The 20,286-nt window shown below is 44.2% G+C and overlaps 1 protein-coding gene across 3 annotated transcripts in view; it reads right to left on the reverse strand.

Annotated features, from left to right (window-relative positions):
- sorcs2 (sortilin-related VPS10 domain containing receptor 2) overlaps nucleotides 1-20,286 on the reverse strand; it is an 874,344-nt gene that overhangs the window by 138,831 nt on the left and 715,227 nt on the right. For all 3 annotated transcript variants that reach the window (XM_078542265.1, XM_078542257.1, XM_078542248.1), the window contains exons 9-10: nucleotides 13,378-13,557; nucleotides 37-183 (exon numbers count right to left, since the gene is read on the reverse strand). In XM_078542265.1, the coding sequence (XP_078398391.1) occupies nucleotides 37-183; nucleotides 13,378-13,557 (327 nt within the window). The remainder of the gene's footprint in view (nucleotides 1-36; nucleotides 184-13,377; nucleotides 13,558-20,286) is intronic.

Raw genomic sequence — 20,286 nt, forward strand, 5'->3', positions numbered from 1 at the left:
CAGAACATAGCACAGCTTTCTTAGAGAGACACTTACCAGATGACAGTTAGTTGGCTTGCCATTCATGTCAGTGGAAGGTGGAGTCAATAGTTGCCAATCACGGCCCTTGTTGTAGGTGATGTAGGTCTTCACTTTACTATTCACTTTTTTATTAGCCAAGAAAACCCCTTTAACTCCCTGCACCTTTAAGGCAAAAAATGAGACAGGAGAAGGAAGAAGAAAAAACTATTGAGTAACCACGGCATAAACAAATTTATACGGTTTCCCAAATTGGGGCTATGTTTGAATTATTGCTTTAAAATTTCCTCAAAGCCAAAATGTCAGGTTGATTAATATACAGTCAAGATAATCAAAGCAGCTTTCCGATTCTAACTCTTATTCTAACAAAACTGCTAGTACCTAAAACAAAGCCAGATATGTCATTAAGAAATTGGATTGAGTAGACCGAGTTGTGAAAATGCATTAAGAACTGATGGATGAAAGACATGCACATATCAAGCACTATTGCTGTGTAATTTGTCCCTATTGGTAATAGACCCTTGAGTAACAGATTGCTTTGCTAATTGCAATATACAGCGTCATTCATCCAAGCCGGAAAGCACAAGCTAAAAATAACACTAACGTTGGTTTCCTTGGTTATTTCTTTTAATAATTAACCTTTTAATAATTTTTCAGGGCATCATTTATGCGTAAATATAAATTTTATAGTTATAAGTATTTTATTCAAATATACTTATATGCAAACATATATACATTACACAAACAACAATATAATTACTCTTTTTAAATGAGAGTAATAAGTTCTGGTCCTGGATCTTTATCTTTCACTTTTGAAATGATTTCTCCCTGCTTTAATCCTTCTGCACCACAAATCATTCTTTGACGAGATGTGTCAGGTAAAACACTCAGGACCCAGCTCCAATGTTGCTCCCATGTACAGGTGTGAAAACTGTTCTGAGTTGCTTCGCTCTCACTTTTCCTTCCCCCACCCACAGTCAAGAGAGCCTTAGGGGAGATTTAAGGCCCACCCAGCGTGAAACGCTGCTCCCAAGGACAGTGGGAGGGAGCTGGAGGCGGCAAGGCTGCAATGGCCACCGGGTCCAATGGCGATATGGTGGCCTGCTTAAAGAGCGCTCAGGCAGCCTTGCAAAGGCTGTCAACCATGGCCAGCAAGAGGAATCCTCAGAGTGCTGCTGGTGAGCAGGCCAGGCAGGAGGGCAGTTCAGCGGGGCACTGTGCCCCTCGCTTCTCGGACGAGTGCCTTGCTGCCCTCCTCGAGGAGTTGGCAGCATGGCGTGAGGTCCTCATTCCGAGGGACGGGAGGACGAGCCCCCCTGCCCCAGACATGGCCAAACGTGCCTGGGAGGAGGTGGCAGAGATTGAGAGTTCGCACGACGTGGTGCGGCGTACCTGGATTCAGTGCTGCAAGCGTTTCAATGACCTTTTGCGCTCGGGAAAAGTGAGTACCATGGTGGCATGAGTCATGTAACACAGCAGTTAGGTTCTCCCCGCAACCATGCTCTGCCGCCGCCCCCCCACCCCCAACACTCCGGCCGCCACCCCACCCCTACACACCGGCACTCCCCCTCCCCAACTCAAGCTAGTTACTGCATTGAATCATTCACAGCATGTGCCCTTCAGCATTTATTGCCCACGCCTAGTTCACCCTGAGAGGGTTGTGCTGAGCTGGGTTCTGCACCCGCTGCATGTGGTAGACTCACACCCACTGTCCTTGCAACCATTCCACTGTTGACCTGCAAGCCCTCACACAGCATTGACCTCAGCTGGTCGGTGTCAGTGTGGGAGATGGATTGGGCACCAAGTATCCCAGCTAGGTGCCCATCCATCAGCGGTGAGCAGGGAGGTCCGAAGCGACCTCACATTGGCGCAAAGGCTGCCTGTCGTCTCTACGAGCTCCTCACAGGGCACACCAGATGAGGGTAGCAGCTCCTCTGCCCCTCTGCCAGTGACCGTGGGATCCGATGAGGCTGCGGTGACTGGGAAAATGCCAGCCATGGGACTGGCCGCTCCATCCCAGGCGGGGCCATCAAAGGCTCCACGGGCCAGAGGATGCCCCGCTCACTGGCAGAGGGGCAGAGGAGCTGCTACCCTCATCTGGTGTGCCCATCAAAGCCAACAGGACAGCAGAATGAGAAGGCTGTCTTGAATGCCAGTGCCAGCAAAGGAGGAGCACCTAGATGTAGCACCTGAAAAACAAAGTTAAAGCATCTTAGGCACACCACGGGCTTCTCACTGGTGGTTTTATGTTGCCCCGCTATTAGTTGATTATAATTTGGTGTGCAGCTCAACACCTTTGAATTAAGTCTCTTTTCTGTTTTATTTGTTACATTCATTAAATGCTTAATCTGTGAGCATGGTTCAAGGTGATCCCTTACTTCTGCAGGTGGATGGGAACCCATGATGTTATGAGTGACTTGTTTGTCATTGAGTTTTATTGACAAGGCACATAGTTAATGTTCCTAACCAGGGAGATGTTGCTCTCAGGTATTGAGTGTGGAGCCTACAGCCCTGGCGTGTGTTGGAGGTTCATCTGTGGTGGGCTAGCTGAAGGTTCATTGCATTAAAGCCTCCTGGGTGTCCCTGGCTCGCTGGAGGTTGCCCGGGTCGGTGTCTATCCCCTCAGCGTTCTCCTGAGTGTGCTGGTCATCGGACTCACTACTGGAGTCATCGTGTGCAGCCAGAGCATCTGCATCTACATCTTCTTCCTCCACTGCGTCCCCGCTTTCCAGCGCCAGATTGCGGAGAACACAGCATGCAACCACTATCAGTGACACACGATCTGGGGGGTATTGCAGTGCATCCCCTGAACAGTCCAGGCATCAGAAGTGCATCTTTGGAAGACAGGTGGTTCTCTCTACCACAGCCCTTGTGGAGGCGTGGCTCCTATTGTACCGCTGCTCGGACTCTGTTCTTGGATGGTGGAGGGGCATCATGAGCCACCTTTTGAGGGGATAGCCCTTGTCGCCCACCAGCCATCCATCCAGCTGGGCCGGAGCACTGAAGAGGCTCGGCACCTGGGAGTGTCTCAGGATGTAAGCAATATGGGAGCTGCCTGGATACCTTGCACAGACCTGCAGAACCTGCATCCTATGATCACACACTATCTGCATGTGCAAGGAGTGAAATCCCTTCCTGTTGACTAAGGGACCCAGTTCACCCACCGGCGCATTGATGGCCACGCGTGTGCAGTCGGTTGCACCCTGGACACAGGGGAACCCACAACAACCGCTGCGAAGCCTCTGGCTCGCTCTGTCTGGCTGGCCTCATCCAGGCAGTGGTGAATGAAAGTCAATGCACGCCTGAACAGAGCGTCTGTCACCTGCTTGACATAAGCGTGCAGCTGACTGGGGGACACCGCAAAGATCACCCACCAACCCCTGGGAAGAGCCAGAGGCATAGAAGTTGAGGGCAGCTGTGACCCTCAACGCCACTGGCATGGGGTGCCCACCCACACAGTTAGCGCAGATCTCAGGGCCTATCATCTGACAGATGGAGGTCACTGTCTCCCTTGAGAGACGGAGCCTCCTTCGGCACTGCACCTCAGACATATTGAGGTAGCTGCTGCGCCGCCTGTAAACTCTGGCAGCAGGATAGTGGCATCTTCTGCTGCCCCTTCCGCCTTTCCCTTCCTGTTGGTCTTGCGCCCCTTGTGCCTGCACCTGTCCTCCCAAAGGTGGCTCCCCTGGAGGCTGAACATGGACTCCTGGCCTCCTCCCACTTCTGGCCCTCCCTTCCTCCTCAGAGGATGTGCCTCCAGTGGAGAGCACAACTCCCATTCCCAGGGTAAGGGAAGGCTTCCTGAAACCAGCGAGGCCCCAAGGATGATGTTTATTCCAGAGTCCTGACCTGAAGCCTGTTTTTGCTGTACAAGCAGCTGTGAAGAGATTTGAAGTTGTCCTGCTCACATAGGCAAGTAGCAATAAGTTTAAACATTAAAACTTGTTGAAAGGACATCTATGACTAAGCAAGATCCAAACAAGGAAAATAAAATAAAATGGTTGCATTCCCTCGTGAAGGATACGAATAGATTAATATCATCTTTTGTAAGAAGCAAGAATGGATTTTCATGAAGGCTGAATAGACCTTTGTGCATTTTACTTTTAAGTTAAAATTACATAAGACATGAGTGTGGTAGATAAGATTGGTGAATTAAAGGCACAGATTGCCATCTGGAAATGTGATGTTGTGGCGAAAATAGAGACATGGCTCAAAGGAGGGCAGGACCGGGTATTAAATATTCCTGGATACAAGGTGTTCAGGAAAGGTAGGAAAGAAGAAAAGGGGGGGAGTGGCAGCATTGATTTAGGAGAACATTTAAGTGTTGGAGTGAGAGGATACCCCAGAGGGGTCAGGGACAAAATTTGGTTGGAGCTAAGGAACAAAAAAGGTGCAATTATATTGCTCGGTGTAGTCTATAAGCGACTAACTAGTGGGAAAGATGCAGAAAAACAAATTTGCAAGGAAATTACAGAGAGGTGTAAGAATTACAGAGTAGTTATAATGGGGGACTTTAATCATCCAAATATAGACTGGGATAGTAGTAGTGAAAAGCACGGAGAGGGGCAAGACTTCCTAGAGCGTGTTCAGGAAAATTTTCTACAGTTATATGTTTCCAGTCCAACAAGAAAGGAAGCGCTGCTAGACCTGGTTCTTGGGAACGAGGTGGGCTTGTGGATCGAGTGTCAGTGGGGAAACATTTAGAGGAGAGTATCATTGCAATGTAAGATTTAGGTTAGCTATGGAGAAAGGGCCAGGAACAATCCAGAGTAAGAATAATTAACTGAGGGAAAGCCAATTTCAAAGAAGTAAAAATGGATCTGGGCAGATAAATTAGAATCAAAGGTTGGTGGGTAAAATAATAACTGAACAATGAGCTTCCTTTAAAGAGAAGATAGGTCAGACACAGTCAAGTTTTACTCCCATGAAGGGGAAAGGTGGGGCAAATAATTTCAGAGTTCCCTGGATGATGAAAGAGATTATGAAGAAGAGAAAAGTGTGCTTTTGACAGTCATCAGGCGGCTAATACAGCCGAGAACTAGGCTAAACACACTGGGTTCTGAGGGGAAGTAAAAAAAAGAGAAGCAAAAAAAAGAGAAGTAAAGGGAGAATGAAAAGAGACAGGCTGCTAACACAAGAGGAATCCCAAGGTCTCTGGTAGGCAAATAAATAGTAAAAGAGTGGTAAAAGGAGGAGTAGGGCCGATTAGGGACCAAAAAGGAGATTTATGCATTAGGGCAGGGGACATTACATGAATATTTTGCATCTATCTTACTCAAGGAAGATCTGGTTGCCCAGGTCATGGTGAAAGGATGGAATTCAGACACTTGAAGGGTTTAAAATTGATAATGAAGGAGAGCCTACACTGCCTTAAGCTGATAAGGCACCAGGACCAAATGAGTTGCATCCAAGAATACTGAGGGAAGTGAGAGTGGAAATTGTGGAGGTACTGGCTATAACTTTCTAGTCTTCCTTGAACTCAGTGCTAGTGCCAAGGAATTGCAAATGTTCAAAAAGATAAGCCCAGCAACTACATGCCAGTCAATTTAAGCTTAAAGATGGGGAAGCTTCTAGAAATGATAATTTGGGACAAAACTAATAGTTGCTTGGCCAAATGCAGGATACTTAAGGAAACCAGCATGGATTTGTTAAGGGCAATGGTGTTTAACTAATTTGGAGTTTTTTTGATGAGGTTTGATGAGATAGATGAGAGTAATGCTGTTCATATTGTGTACATTGACTTGCAAAAGGCATTTAATAAATTGCCGCACAACAGATTTGTGAGCAAAGCTATAACTCATGGAACAAAAGGGATAGTAGCGACAGGGATATGATATTCGCTGAATGACAGAAAACAGAGTAGTGGATACTGGATCTTTATTCGGAATGGAATGTGGTTTGTAGTGGAGTTCCCCAGGTGTCAGTGATACTACCCTTGCTCTTCTTGAACTATTAAATGACCTAGACCTTGGTTATACAAGGCACAATTATAAAATGTTCTGATGATATGAAACTTGGAAGCATTGTAAACTGTGAGGAGGATAGTGTAGAACTTCAAACAGACGTAGACAGGTTGTTGGAATCGGTGGGGTGGGGGGGGGGATCAAGTGGCTGATGAAATTTAATGCAGCAAAGTGTGAAGTAACGCATTTTAGCAGGAACCACGCACAGAGACAATATAAAGTAAAGGGTACAATTCTAAAGAAGGTGCAGGAGCAGAGAGACCTGGGTTTATATGTGTTTAAGTCACTGAAGGTGCAGGACAGGCTAAGAGAGCAGTTAATAAAGCATACAGTATTCAAGATCTTATTAACAGGAGTATAGAGTGCAAAAGCAAGGAGGTTATGTTAAACTTGTACAAAACACTGGTTTGGCCTCAACTGGAGTATTGTGTCCAGTCCTGGGTGTGATACTTAGGAATGATATGAAGGCATTAGAGAGTGTGCAGGAAAGATTCACAAAAATGGTTCCAGGTATGGGGCATTTCAGTTAAGATAGATTGGAGAGGTTGGGACTGTTTACCTTGGAGAAGAGAAAATTGAGAAGAGATTTGATAGATGTATTCAAATTATTAGGGGTCTGGACAGACGAGATAGGGAAAAACGGTTCCCATAGGTGGAAGGGTCAAGAACAAAGGGGCACAGATTTAAAGCAATTGACAAAATAAGCAATTGAAACATGAGGAAAATCTTTTTCATGCAGCAAGGGTTAGGATCTGGAATGCACTGCCTGAGATTGTGATGGAGTCAGGTTCAATCAATACAGTTAAGAGGGAATTAGATCATTATCTGAAAATGAAGAATGTGTAGAGCTACAGGGAGAAGGCCATGGAGTGGCACCATGCAAATTGCTCCTTTGGAAGACCAGCACAGACATGACGGGTTGAATGGCCTCCTTATGTGCTGTAAGAGAATTAACCTGATCAGCATCTTTAAATTTAAATCTTTTGAATGGATTGGATACTTAGCTGACAAGACTATCAAGTAATCAATTTTGGATTCAATGTTTACAAGCTGGGCCTCACGTTTAAATAACCAACAGTCCTGGTTTAAACATAGGTTCTTTTGCATTTTTCAGATAGTATTTGTAATTGTTTGGTTAGGGGGATAGACAAAATTCACAAAATAACAAATTAGTGGTAATCTGGTGTTCTGGCATTGTGACATTGTACAGTCCAGAGTGATTTTTATTTTTGTTTCTTTTCTGATTTTCTCCCATTTTTCTCCTTCCTTTCCTGAGTAAGATGGAGTGAATTTCCACAGAGGGGATTAACCCTCTGGTGCCAAACCCAGATTGGGGGATTCTTCACTTGTGAATTTAGCCTCTTGGGTGCTGACAGGCTATCAAACTGTGGATGGTACCACAGCTGATAATGATACTGCCTGACACAGACACAGATATACACACACATGGCAGGGAATTCTCATTGGAATGGAGAAGGGACTTTTGACCACCTCTGCCCTAACCCTGGTTCTGGGGGTTTAGTGGATATGCATTAGTGAGGTACCAACCGGATTCCCACTAGCAGCGGCTGCGAAGATGCAGCAGTGCTGAAAGAAGCAGTGCCAGAAAAGGTGCCCGGCTATTTAAAGAGGCTGAAGAGTCCTGAAGATCAACAGTAGAGAGAGTAAAGTCTGTACGGAAATACGAATGGGATGGGGGAAATGGGCTACATGTAGGGAGGAGGCATCTACTGGGTTCTTTGCCTCCATTCTCTGAATTCAAGTCACTATAGACCTACTGTCCCTTTCCATATGGCAGTCCACCCTCCTACTGATACTTACATGCAATGGGTGAGCAAGGGCTGACCAGTAGCATCTCCTTCGGGGCAGAGAGGGTGTGTAGTGATTGTAAGTGAAACCTTTCACACCGTTTTAGGGATCACGTGATTCTACTGATGAGTCAACCCTAAGCGCAGGTTATATTAGGGGTGCAGCTTTCTAGTTGTGGCTTTGGTTCAAGCATGTAGCTTCATTAGGAGCTCTGTAAATAAAGTTAACAGTTTCTAACAAGAAATCTGTCCAGAACCAAGTTTATTACAGTGTGAAAGGAAATGGGGGTCAGTGTGGTGAGCAAGAATAGGCCTCTTTGCATTGATCCTACCAACTTTCTGATGGCGTGGAAAATCTAACCCGCTTATTTTCCAGCATGTGCTTCTTGATTGCAATCACGTCAGAAATCACATTGATTTTTCTAATCTTAAACGCAGGATACAGAGGCCAATTGTGCTTGGCCATGTATTATCTTGGCTGAGATCAGGAAACAACACAGTTGTGTGATTGGATCTGGGCTTTCCTGATCTGTACGGCTTAATACAGAAATGGGGAAATATTTTTGTAACAGACCTGGCAATGTATTTGATATGAAACTACCTACCTTGTATAAATAACCACGGTGTTTTCCTATTAGTTGACATGCCCGCAGAAGGGTTTTGTCTTTGTACTTTCTCTCCCACTGAAAACAATTACCTTGTTTAGTATTCCAAACAGATGTGTGATTCACATGTTAATTTAGCACGATGTAACATCCCTTTGGAATATTAAACAATTCCAATTCATGCCCATATTCCAAGTTGGCTGTGACTCATCTCAGTCCTCAAGCCTTGAACCACTTTTATATTGTAGCTGTTATCGTTTGGGCTTCTGTAGATGACTGTCTATGAGCGGGCTCCCTGCATTCATTGAATCCTACATCCATTGTAGGTTTCTGCCACATTAAGTGAGCAGGATTTAGTAGCATAGAATCTTTGGAGCCAGCTCATTAAAGCTGGTCACCCTGACCCAAGTGGAAAGAGTGACAATATTAGGATGTCCTGTCACCAGTAAAACTTGAATGCTGCCAGCCTAAAAGCACAGTTTTTGCCTCCCCAACCTCCCACAATCCCTTAATGGTTTGTAAACCCAGCCCAATAGATTAGCTTCCCCACCACCTCCCCAACCTCCACCACCTCCATGGCCCCAACACCTCAATACGTGCCTCAGCTGCTTTATGGGGATTAGCAGAAGGAATGCACTTTAAAAGAAGGAAATGAAGAGTCAAATAGAAAAAAATAACTACACAAGCTCAAACCTGTGTAGTGCTGAAAAACGCACACTGCTGACAATTACCTACTTCTTTTGTTATAGCTTTTAGACACAAAATCAATCAGGACTTATGCTTCTGATCACCATTCAGTACCGTCTGCTTGAAGGTATGTTCATTCAAATAAATTAATTAAATTAAATGAGGATCCGACTCAGTTGTGATTCTCCCCATGTTCAAATAATCTGCCAGCTCTATCTATGCTTACTGACCACTTGGTTGAATCACGGAATAGCTGCTGGTCTCGATGTTAAACTGATTTAATACCAACAACTTTCAAAGAAAATATATACATCTAATCATCAAAAAAATTAATCTCCTTGAAGTGACAATGACATCATCACTTCCAATGTACTGTTCATGGTTTTTGGTGATGCATTGCATTGGTTTTTCCAGCTGTGAAAATTTAATCCCTGTCACATCAAATTACTTAAACATTAGATCATTCCTTAGGTCTTCACAGTTCTTTTCTGACAACTTTCTGATGGTTCCACTGTGTCATGCAGTTTACACAGATTAAGAAAACCCCAGGTTCAATCCTAGTCTATGTTGAATTAATTGATTATTGCAAATGGGCCCAGCACCCTGGGTAAGTGAAGGGAAAATTAACCATTCTGATCCCTGATACAGCAGCTATGCATATTTGGGCACTATTTAGAGACAAATGTGGAGTTTAATGGCTCTTAGAGTCAAATAGCCTGCCGATATTTACTGTTTAGGTTCTGAAGAAGGACTATCTCAGCAAGAAGTCAATACCTTCAGGAGAGGAGAGTAGAAAACTCAGGGCAGAAAATCTGATGAGAGAAAAAGAATATTTCCTGAAGCATTTCCAGACAAAATAACCACACATATCACCTATCAGAAACACTACAAGAACCAGTTCTCGAGCCTCTGCAGATTCCTTTAATCAACTGCACAAAACTCTGTCATTTTAGTCAGGTCCCTGGGTTTATTTTTTACCGTCAATTTTGGCATAGATTTCTTTCTTCAGTAAATAGTTCTACTATGGTATTTGCATTCATTTACATAAATACCATTCTGTCTTTTTTGTTATCTTTTCTGTGCCATAAGAACACAAGGGTGTTTTCAGCCTTTAATTTTCTGTCAGTTCCAGGGAAATGTCAGTCTCCCTGGGCTGCTTAGTATTATTTATTTTTAGTTCATGCACTCAGGGTGAAAAACCACACCAATATTGCAGGAATAAAAATGCTTAAACATCAGAATTAGTTTAATTATTGGATGAACCCAAAACTACTGAAAAAGCAGATAAAACACAATCATAGCTTGGAAGAAGATATTCATTCTGTTTCCCAATTTTCTCATTTTCTTTTTCTATTTAATTTGTATTCATTAAATTTAATTTTATTCTTTGTAACTGCACTATGCTATTCTACCTTGCTTAAGTTTTAAATCTTTTACTTACTGATTTTCATCTTGGCACATTTCCCACCATTAGCTTTGGCAGTGAGACCGAGTTTTTTTTAAAGGGTTTTCATTAGTGCCATTGATACATGTTCATAAAAGGGATGGATTATTGTGTTTACAAAGAAATAATTAACAATTTATTCTCACACAAGCATAGAATCAGTTACATGATCATAAGTTCTGAATTTCTTTGGACTTTCTGCTGCTGTGTTGCCTAATTTCACTGGAAGTCTGGTTTATATGCACAAGTAGGACTTCAGTTGCACTTTGTTTTATTCTTTCATGGGATGTGGGCATCGCAGGCCAGGCCAGCATTTATTGCCCATTCCTAATTGTCCTTGAGAAGGTGGTGGTGAGCCGCCTTCTTGAACCGCTGCAGTCCATATGGTGTGGGTACACCCACAGTGCTGTTAGGAAGGGAGTTCCAGGATTTTAACCCAGCGACAGTGAAGGAACAGCAACATAGTTTCAAGTCAGGAGTCTGTGAGGCTTGGAGGGGTACTTCCAGGTGGTGGTGTTCCCATGCATCTGCTGCCCTTGTCCTTCTAGGTGTCCTTCGAGGTCACGGGTTTGGCAGGTGCTGCCGAAGGAGCATTGGTGAGTTGCTACAGTGCATCTAATAGATTATACACACTGCTGCCACTGCGCAGCGGTGGTGGCGGGATTGAAAGTTTAATGTGGATGGGGTGCCAATCAAGCAGGCTGCTTTGTCCTGGGTGTTGTCAGGCTGCTTGAGTGTTGGAGCTGCACTCATTCAGGCAATTGATGAGTATTCCATCACACTTCTGACTTGTGCCTTGTAGATGGTGGACAAGCTTTGCAGAGTCAGGAGGTGTGTTACTCTCCACAGAATTCATAGCCTCTGATCTGCTCTTAAATGGCTGCTCCAATTCATTTTCAGGTCAATGGTAACCTCCAGGTTGTTGATAGTGGGGGATTCAGCAATGGTAATGCCATTGGATGTCAAGGGAGATGGCTGGGTTCTCTCTTGTTGGAGATAGCCATTGCCTGGCACTTGTGTGGCACAAATGTAACTTGCCTGGTGCTGCTCCTGGCATGCCTTCCTGCACTCTCCATTGAACCATGGGTCGATCCCCCAACTCAATAGTAATGGTACAGTAGGGGTATGCTGGGCCATGAGGTTACAGATTGTGGTTGAATACAAATCTGCTGCTGCTGATGGCCCACAGTGCCTCATGAATGCCCAGTTTTGAGTTTCTAGATCTGTTCTAAAACTATCCCATTCAGCATGCTGGCAGTGCCATACAACATGATGGAGGTTATCCTCAATGTGAAGATGAGACTTTGTCTCCATGAGGACTGCACGATGATCACTCCTACAAATACTGTAATGGACAGATACAACTGCGACAGGTAGATAGGTGGGGATGAGGTCAAGTAGGTTTTCTCTCTTGTTGATTCCCTCACCACCTGCTGCAGACCCAGTCTAGCAGCTATGCCCTTTAGGATTCGGCCAGTTCGGTTATTATTGGTGCTACCAAGCCATTCTTGGTGACAGACATTGAAGTCCCTCACCCAGAGTACACTCTGTGCCCTTGCCACCCTTAGCACTTCTTCCAAGTGGTGTTCAACATGGAGGAGTACTGATTCATCAGTTTTAGTGGGGGTGGTAACCAGCAGGAGGTTTCCTTGCCCATGTTTGACCTGGTGCTATGAGACTTCATAGTGTCCGGAGTCAATGTTGAGGACACCCAGTTGTTGCTAAGGAGGACTTTGCAGGGTTAATAGGCTGGATGTGCCATTGTCGTTTCTGGTGCCTAGGTTGATGCTGAGAGATCCGTCTGGGTTCATTCCTTTTTTTTAGACTTCGTAGATGTTTGATACAACTGTGTGGTTGCTAGGGCATTTAAGAGTCAACCATATTGCAGTGCGTGTGGAGTCACACGTAAGCCAGACCAGGTAAAGATGCCAGATTTTGTTCCCTAAAGGGCATTAGTGAACCAGATGGGCTTTGACAACAATCGACAAAGCTGTTAATTCCAGATTTATTAATAGAATTTAAATTCTACCAGCTGCTATGGTGAGATTTGAACCAATTGCCCAGAGCATTAGCCTGGGCCTCTGGATTACTCATCCAGCAACGTTACAACTACACCACCACCACTTACAGTGAGAGCAATGGCAGAAAGTTCAAAGAAATTCAGGTTGAAGATTACAACCGAAGGCGAGATTTTACCTTTTTAATGATCTATGTGATGCAAATATTATGATAGAGATTCTTTGTTTGATTGGACTCCAAACTTAAAGGTGATCCCACCACTTTGACCTTATTCAGGGAACTCCCCTACGCAGAACACTAATTCGTCATATACCTCCCAGTGTACCCTCCATCCTCTGTAATTAATCTGTAAAGCGCACATTACAACCATCATATAGAAATAATAAAATGATGGAACGATGGTTTCTTTCTAGCTCTTTCCATGCAACACACCGTGATTTCTGCACACTGATCAATGGCAATGGAAGGATCTTTTGGTTGACCAGGCAGCCTGCGCCTCTAAATTGAGAACTTATCGTTTACTCATATTCACTTGAGAGATTCAAATGACAACATAGACTGTTATATCTTACACCCATTATCTGAATCAAAAGATTAAATTCAAACTTTGAGATGACTCCAGGGTAGGTACAGCATAGGTTGTGAAGCTTATGGAGTAGTTTCACTCCATTTTGTGCAAGCAGCAATTGTCATTGCTTTTGAAGATAGCCAATGCTCTCTAGGTCATTAACATAGGAAGATATTGGATTCCAGCATGCCACTGAATATGCACAGTATCCTTCAATCTATGTTATTGCATCCCTCCATGTCTGAAGTACTGAAGAAGGATTTACCTCATGAATATCTATCACAACATTTTCTTCTGGCTGTTTGGTACTTCTGACATCCTCTAGAGCGAGAGTGAAGTACACACCCTTCAGGTCCGACAGGTAGAGGTTGTAGGTGTCCATCTGATGCCACTCCTTGACAGCCACAAATACTTGATTCTCATCCGTACTGATGATTTGCATGTCCTAGAGGATAAACAACGATGACTTTAGGCCACATGCATTAAAAAATATTACACACGTCTATCAATAACAAAGTACGAGCAGCTTTCTAACCAAATCACTTGAAAAAAATAGATTTTATTCAATCATCTGAGACTGTTATCAGTAACAAACAGAAAAGTAAATATCTTTGAATGATCTGTCCGGCTTAGAGTCTCTCAGGGCTTGGCTGTGCACAGTTGACTCAGTAGCACAGCTCTCACTGAGCCAAAATGTTGTGGGTTCAAGCTTGACCTGCGCAGAAGTTTATATTTTAATCCATTTTGTAGGAACACTAATCTTCAGATGGGAATTTAAATGCCATTCTTGTCTCCCGATCCTTAATAGTGTAACAATGAAAGTGGGCAAAATATTTTTTCCAGTACTTTCCCAATGAATGTCCCCTCAATAATATGCTTCTTCTCCCTGAAGAGAGCTCAATACTAAGAGTGTAATCTCTTGGGCCATGGCTGAATATTTTGCATTAAAGAGAGAGGTGCTCACTTCCCAAATGTTAATACAAGATGCTTTCACTATGTCTAAAATGTAGTTCCAGAACAGTAATATTTTGCAATTCGTGCAGTGATACAAATATTGTTTGCATTGATATAACATACTCCCAAACTCAGCACAGGATGCAATGCAATTTTACATACACAAGTCATGTTTGGAAGCAATCATTTTACCAGTATGGGGAGAGGTAGAAAGAACATGGGGTAGAATTTTTAGGTTGATAGGCAGGCGCGCGCTTGACCCAATTGGACGTGAAATCATGTGAGATGACGTCAGGCGAGCGTCCTGATGCCATCCAGTGCTCACGTGATATTTCGGTCAGCAGGCATGCGAAAAAGTCGGAAGTGCACCCGCTGACAATTAAGAGACCAATTAAGATAATTAAAGGTACAATTGTCTTCGATTTTTCGTGGTCTGTCCAACCTTACGGTTGGCGGACAGGCAAATCGACCAGGCGGACTTTGCATTTTTCATGAAATCTCATCCAAGGGGGAGGGGGGATGAGATTTCTGTTATTAAATGAAAGAAGAAGAAAAATCTATGGACAGCATTTTTATCATGTATATGTTCAGGTGACTGATTGTGATGCTTGCACATTTTATTCCTGATTTTAAAAATGTTACTTAATGCTTTTCATGTCTTCAGCTCCCAGAGGTAGCTCTCTGCCTTCAGGGAGGTTTCTGTCAGCACTTGCCTGCGCCTGCGCTGCCATCAGCGCCCTCCCTCCCCCACCACGGCAGCACTGAGTTTCTCAGCACGCCTTTCACACTGGCTGGTTGTTAATTGGCCAGCCGGTATGAAATCATGGTCGGAGGTCGACAGCGGTCAGCGGACCATTCCCTGGACAATCCCGGACCCAACGATCACGCCTGTCCGCCATCCTAAAAATTCTGCCCATGATCAGGATAGTAGTAGATTGGACCTTTATATGTTGACTTCTCCTTAAGGACTAATGTTATCAAAGTCTAAAAGCCTCAAAATTGAATTTAAAATGAAAAAAAAAACCTCTAGAAACTCTGTCCATGCAACAAATTACAACTCAGATTTGATACACATTGATTTTTAATCTTGCTCAATTTTCTGGTCTTGGCAGTAACAGAATATCGTTTTTAATCAGAAAAACTATCATAGTTAAAATTAACCCAGTTCTTTCAATTTAAAGCTGGTTATTGTGCCAATGAAATCATTTTTATTGATTTATGTTGTTGCTAACAGTGCATTTTGATAGTTGTCACCCCATAAATTCACAATGGTTGAACAATAACTCTGGCACTACACATTTCGGGCTGGATTTTCATGGAGTTGGGGATACTGCGTGGGGGGGGGCGGTGAAAATGGCAGCGAAAATGGCAGCCGGGGTCCGATTCCAGGATTCCCGACCCTTAACAATGCCATTTAAGGGTGTGGGTTGATTCAGGTCATGAGCCCGCACCCTGCACTCCTGACCTGGCTGGCTCCAATGGGGAGATAGGCATGTCCTAGTCCTCTGCAATTTTCATAAAGTCAGGCCAGCTTTTAAAGGACTGGCAGCTCACGGCACATCAGAGGTATCATGAACCATAGTCTTGATGAGGGAATATTTTAAAAGGTAAGATCAAAAGCTGTTAACCATGCCCCCATGCCAAATCCTGCCCTGAACCCACCCACCCATATCCCCCTTTGTCAAGTTATGCCCACCACCCACCCCACCATGCCAAGTTATGGTATGTCCATTCACCCACTGCATCGAGCGAATGAACTCCATATTGACAATAGAATGTATAAAAACTTTTATAAAGAAAAAAAGTCATTCATAACGTTCAACTTTCTTAACAAAAACTCCTTTCGCTACAGGCCAATAAAAGACTCAATCATCCAGACCCTTTAAAGTACCAAAAGCTGAAACTAGAAGCATTTGAAACCGCTTCATCTTGTGCAAATAAACATTGTGCAATTGACAGAATAGATCAGAGAGAAAGAACTGTCAGTCAAGCATTGTCTTCCCTGGGATGAAGCTGTTTCAACACTTTAATGGATTTTTGGTCTCTCAGCCAAACCTTATTATGCATTTGGCTTTGCCTCCTGATCTCAGCTTGTCTACTTAATTAAATCGCCTTCACCAGCATCAAGTCATCTTGGGACAACAAATTATCTGATAATGCATCATCCACTACTCCAACAACTTTCCTGTCACAAGATAGCTCCTCATTCAGTTTACCATATTCAGTCTTCTGCTAATTGGTACAATAAATGCATTGATGCTTTCCCTGTGTCTCTGAGTATGTTCATTGAGTTTTGCGTGCTCCACAATGGTGTTCTTGCGGATATTGAAATATGTCTCGGAGGCATCAATAATCTTGGCATGTGTGGCTTTACACTCATTTATCCCCAGGGTGATTGTTGTCCGAACAGTCGCCCATTGCATAGAAAAGTGTACTGATCTGCTTACAGTCTGGCTTCTCTTCAAGACCTGGTACGGTGCAAAATCGAGTCAATCTCCTATATCACTTTGGGCATGCTTCAGCCTGATTGTGGCCTGGGACAGTCTCGAAGCACTCTGGTAGAGGTAGATATTTTTCTATTAACATCTTTTTTACCACCACTACCATATATAATTGTGTTGTTGAGTTGGAGCAGTTTCAATAAATTCTCAAAGACTGCTGGCTGCAAAACACTAACTTTACTTTAACGTGTCTACCGTTATGAGAACACCCCTTTACACTACCTTCTGACCAGGGTTAGTCTCCTCAAGTCTCAGATCACATGAGTGCAGTTAACCTTTGATGGGACTTGGTCAACATACTACATTATACTACAGTTTATGAGGTCTGTGTTCTCAGGATCTTGTTGTATTGACTGTGTAACATGGAAGACTTAGAGCTATCAAGAATGGAAGTTCAACAATTTTTATATTTGCTGTTTGTGGTGCATTCTGGGTGACTCATGGAAAGACAAATTCATGAATGTGAAAGTCCTCTCAAAGGCTGAACTCTTAAGTATGCTGCACACATCAAGCAGAGGCAACTTTGCTGGCTTGGATATTCGCAGGATGGATGATCGATAAATGCCCAAGGATTTTCTATATGGAGAGGTAGCCAGAACCAGAAGACCAATAGGATAACCAAAGCTCCACTTCAAGGATGCTCATAAGCATGACATGAAAGCCCTAGACATCTATTTTCATGCCTGTTAAGACAATAGCTGTTGACAGAGAGAAATGGTGACACCACCCGTAGCCAGCTTGCGCCACAATAATGATTAATGGCTACAGGAGCTTGAAAATGGGCCAACATCAAAAACAACCCACAAAACCTAATAACCACCTCATATGTGGCACTTGTGGCAGACCCTGACTCTCAGATTGGTTTCTTCAGCCATCAGCAAAAGTGCACCATATGAAGCTATCCCAGACCCAACGGATTTGCTGCATTTCCATCATCTTACATAAATGGGTGGATGCCAATGACTGGTTTTGAGTTTCTAGATCTGCTCTTCAACTATCCCACGTGACATAGTGGTAGTAGAACAAAGAACAAAGAAAAGTACAGCACAGGAACAGGCCCTTCGGCCCTCCAAGCCTGCGCCGATCATATTGCCGGTCAACTAAAACATTTTGCACTTCCGGGGTCCGTATCCCTCTATTCCCATCCTATTCATGTAGTTGTCAAGCTGCCTCTTAAACACCACTATCGTACCTGCTTCCACCACCTCCTCTGGCAGCGAATTCCAGACACTCACTACCCTCTGCGTAAAAAACTTGCCCCGCACATCTCCTCTATAGTTTTCTCCTCTCACCTTAAATCTATGTCCCCTAGTAATTGACTCTTCCACCCTGGGAAGAAGCTTCTGACTATCTTCTCTGTCCATGCCACTCATAATTTTGTAAACTTCTATCAAGTCGCCCCTCAATCTCCGTCGCTCTAGTGAGAACAATCCGACTTTCTCCAACCTCTCCTCATAGCTAATAACCTCCAGACCAGGCAGCATCCTGGTAAACCTCCTCTGCACCCTCTCCAACACCTCCATATCCTTCTGGTAATGTGGCAACCAGAATTGCACGCAATATTCCAAGTGTGGCCTAACCAAGGTTCTATACAGCTGCAGCATGACTTCCCAGCTTTTATACTCAATACCTCTGCCAATGAAGGCAAGCATGCCATATGCCTTCCTGGCTACCTTATCCACCTGCGTTGCCACTTTCAGTGACCTGTGGACCTGTACACCCAGATCCCTCTGCCCGTCGATGCACTTAAGAGTTCTGCCATTTACTGTATAATTCCTGCCTGTATTAGACCTTCCAAAATGCATTACCTCGCATTTGTCCGGATTAAACTCCATCTGCCATTTCTCTGCCCAAGTCTCCAACCGATCTATATCCCGTTGTATCCTCTAACAATCCTCTTCACTGTCTGCAACTCCTCCAACCTTAGTGTCATCTGCAAACTTACTAATTAGCCCAGTTACATTTTCCTCCAAATCATTTATGTATACTACAAACAGCAAAGGTCCCAGCACTGATCCCTGCGGAACTCCACTAGTCATAGCTCTCTATTCAGAAAAGCACCCTTTCACTGCTACCCTCTGTCTTCTATGACCAAGCCAATTCTGTATCCATCTTGCCAGCTCACCTCTGATCCCGTGCGACATTACCTTCTGTAGCAGTCTGCCATGAGGGACCTTGTCAAAGGCCTTACTGAAATCCATGTATATAACATCTACTACCCTTCCATCGTCGATCATCTTTGTCATTTCCTCGAAAAACTCAATCAAGTTAGTGAGACATGACCTCCCCTTCACAAAACCATGCTGCCTCTCACTAATACGCCCATTTGCTTCCAAATGGTAGTAAATCCTGTCACGAAGAATCTTCTCCAATAATTTCCCTACCACTGACGTAAGACTCACCGGCCTGTAATTTCCTGGATGATCCCTGCTACCCTTCTTAAAGTATCACACAACATAATGAGGGTGTCTTCAGTGTGATGATGGTTCTTGGCCTTCACAGTGCGGTGATCACTCCTATCAAAACTGTCGTGGGCAGATGCTTCAGCAACAGACAGCTTGGTGAGGACAAGATCAAGTAGGTTATCCCCATGAGTTTTTCTCTGACCACCTGCCACTAATGAAATCTTACAGCTATGTACTTCAGTCAGTGGTGGCACTATCAAACCACGAGTCCACCAGAGTACACTCTGTGCCCTTGCTACCCTCAATGCTGCCTCCAAATAGTGTTCAACGTGAAGGAGTTCTGATTCACTGGCTAAGAGATGGCAATAGGTGAAAATCAGCAGGAGGTATCTGTGCCTTTTTTGATCTGAAACCATGAGTGTTCATGGGGCCCTGAGTCAGTGTTGAGGACTCCTCAGACCACTTGAGGTTTAGCTGGTATTTAACTGTTGCAAGAGTTTTGTTTGGTGACTGTTCCTGTTATATATATAGTAAAACATTTTCCACCATAACCAGATAGACAGTACAAACCACTAACTTTTTATGTTCCTGGGGCTTGTTCAAACCTGCTCCTGAACCTCTACTAATACCACTAGAAAATTCACAACTGCAAAGGCTAGATTTTATGCCCCCCGCTCTCCCAACCAGGGGTGTTTCAAGTGGTTTGGAGGGGGGGGGCCTGCCTATCCTAGAGCTCTCCCTCAGAATATGCTCGGTGGGCGGCCGCTGAAATCAGCAGCTCACCTGCCATTTTTAAATAAGTAATTAATAGCCAATTAAGCTTATTACCAAGCCAAATGACCCAAATATTACTCTGCCCATGCCATAATATGGTTCGCATGGGCAGGTGGGCAGGCCAGCTTTTTAAACACAAGTGGTTAAAAGACAGTGAGGAAGGGGAGGATGTAATTCAGCAGGTGCCTTTTGCACATCGGGGGCACCCCCACACTTTGTTCCTCCCAGCCTGGCCTCCAAAACCCACCTTTGCACCCTCCACAACACCCACCTAGGCTGCCTAATACCTACCCACCCTAAAGACAAGGGACTTAGCTAGCTCCAGGATCCATCAAAGTGCTTCCTGGGCCTGCTTGCAGTCCCACCAGCACCCACTACTCAGTTCTGGCACTGCTGGGACTGCTCGATCTGCCTGCCAATCAGATTGACTGGCAGCTCAAGGGCAGGACTTCCACTTACTGAGAGGTGGAAGTCCCACTCTCAGGCTGTTTAGCCTGCCAGCGGTGCATTATGGATGCGAGGTGGGCTTTTTTTTTTAGG

The sequence above is a fragment of the Cetorhinus maximus genome, chromosome 1 (assembly GCF_964194155.1).
Source record: "Cetorhinus maximus chromosome 1, sCetMax3.hap1.1, whole genome shotgun sequence".
Lineage (NCBI taxonomy): Eukaryota > Metazoa > Chordata > Chondrichthyes > Lamniformes > Cetorhinidae > Cetorhinus > Cetorhinus maximus.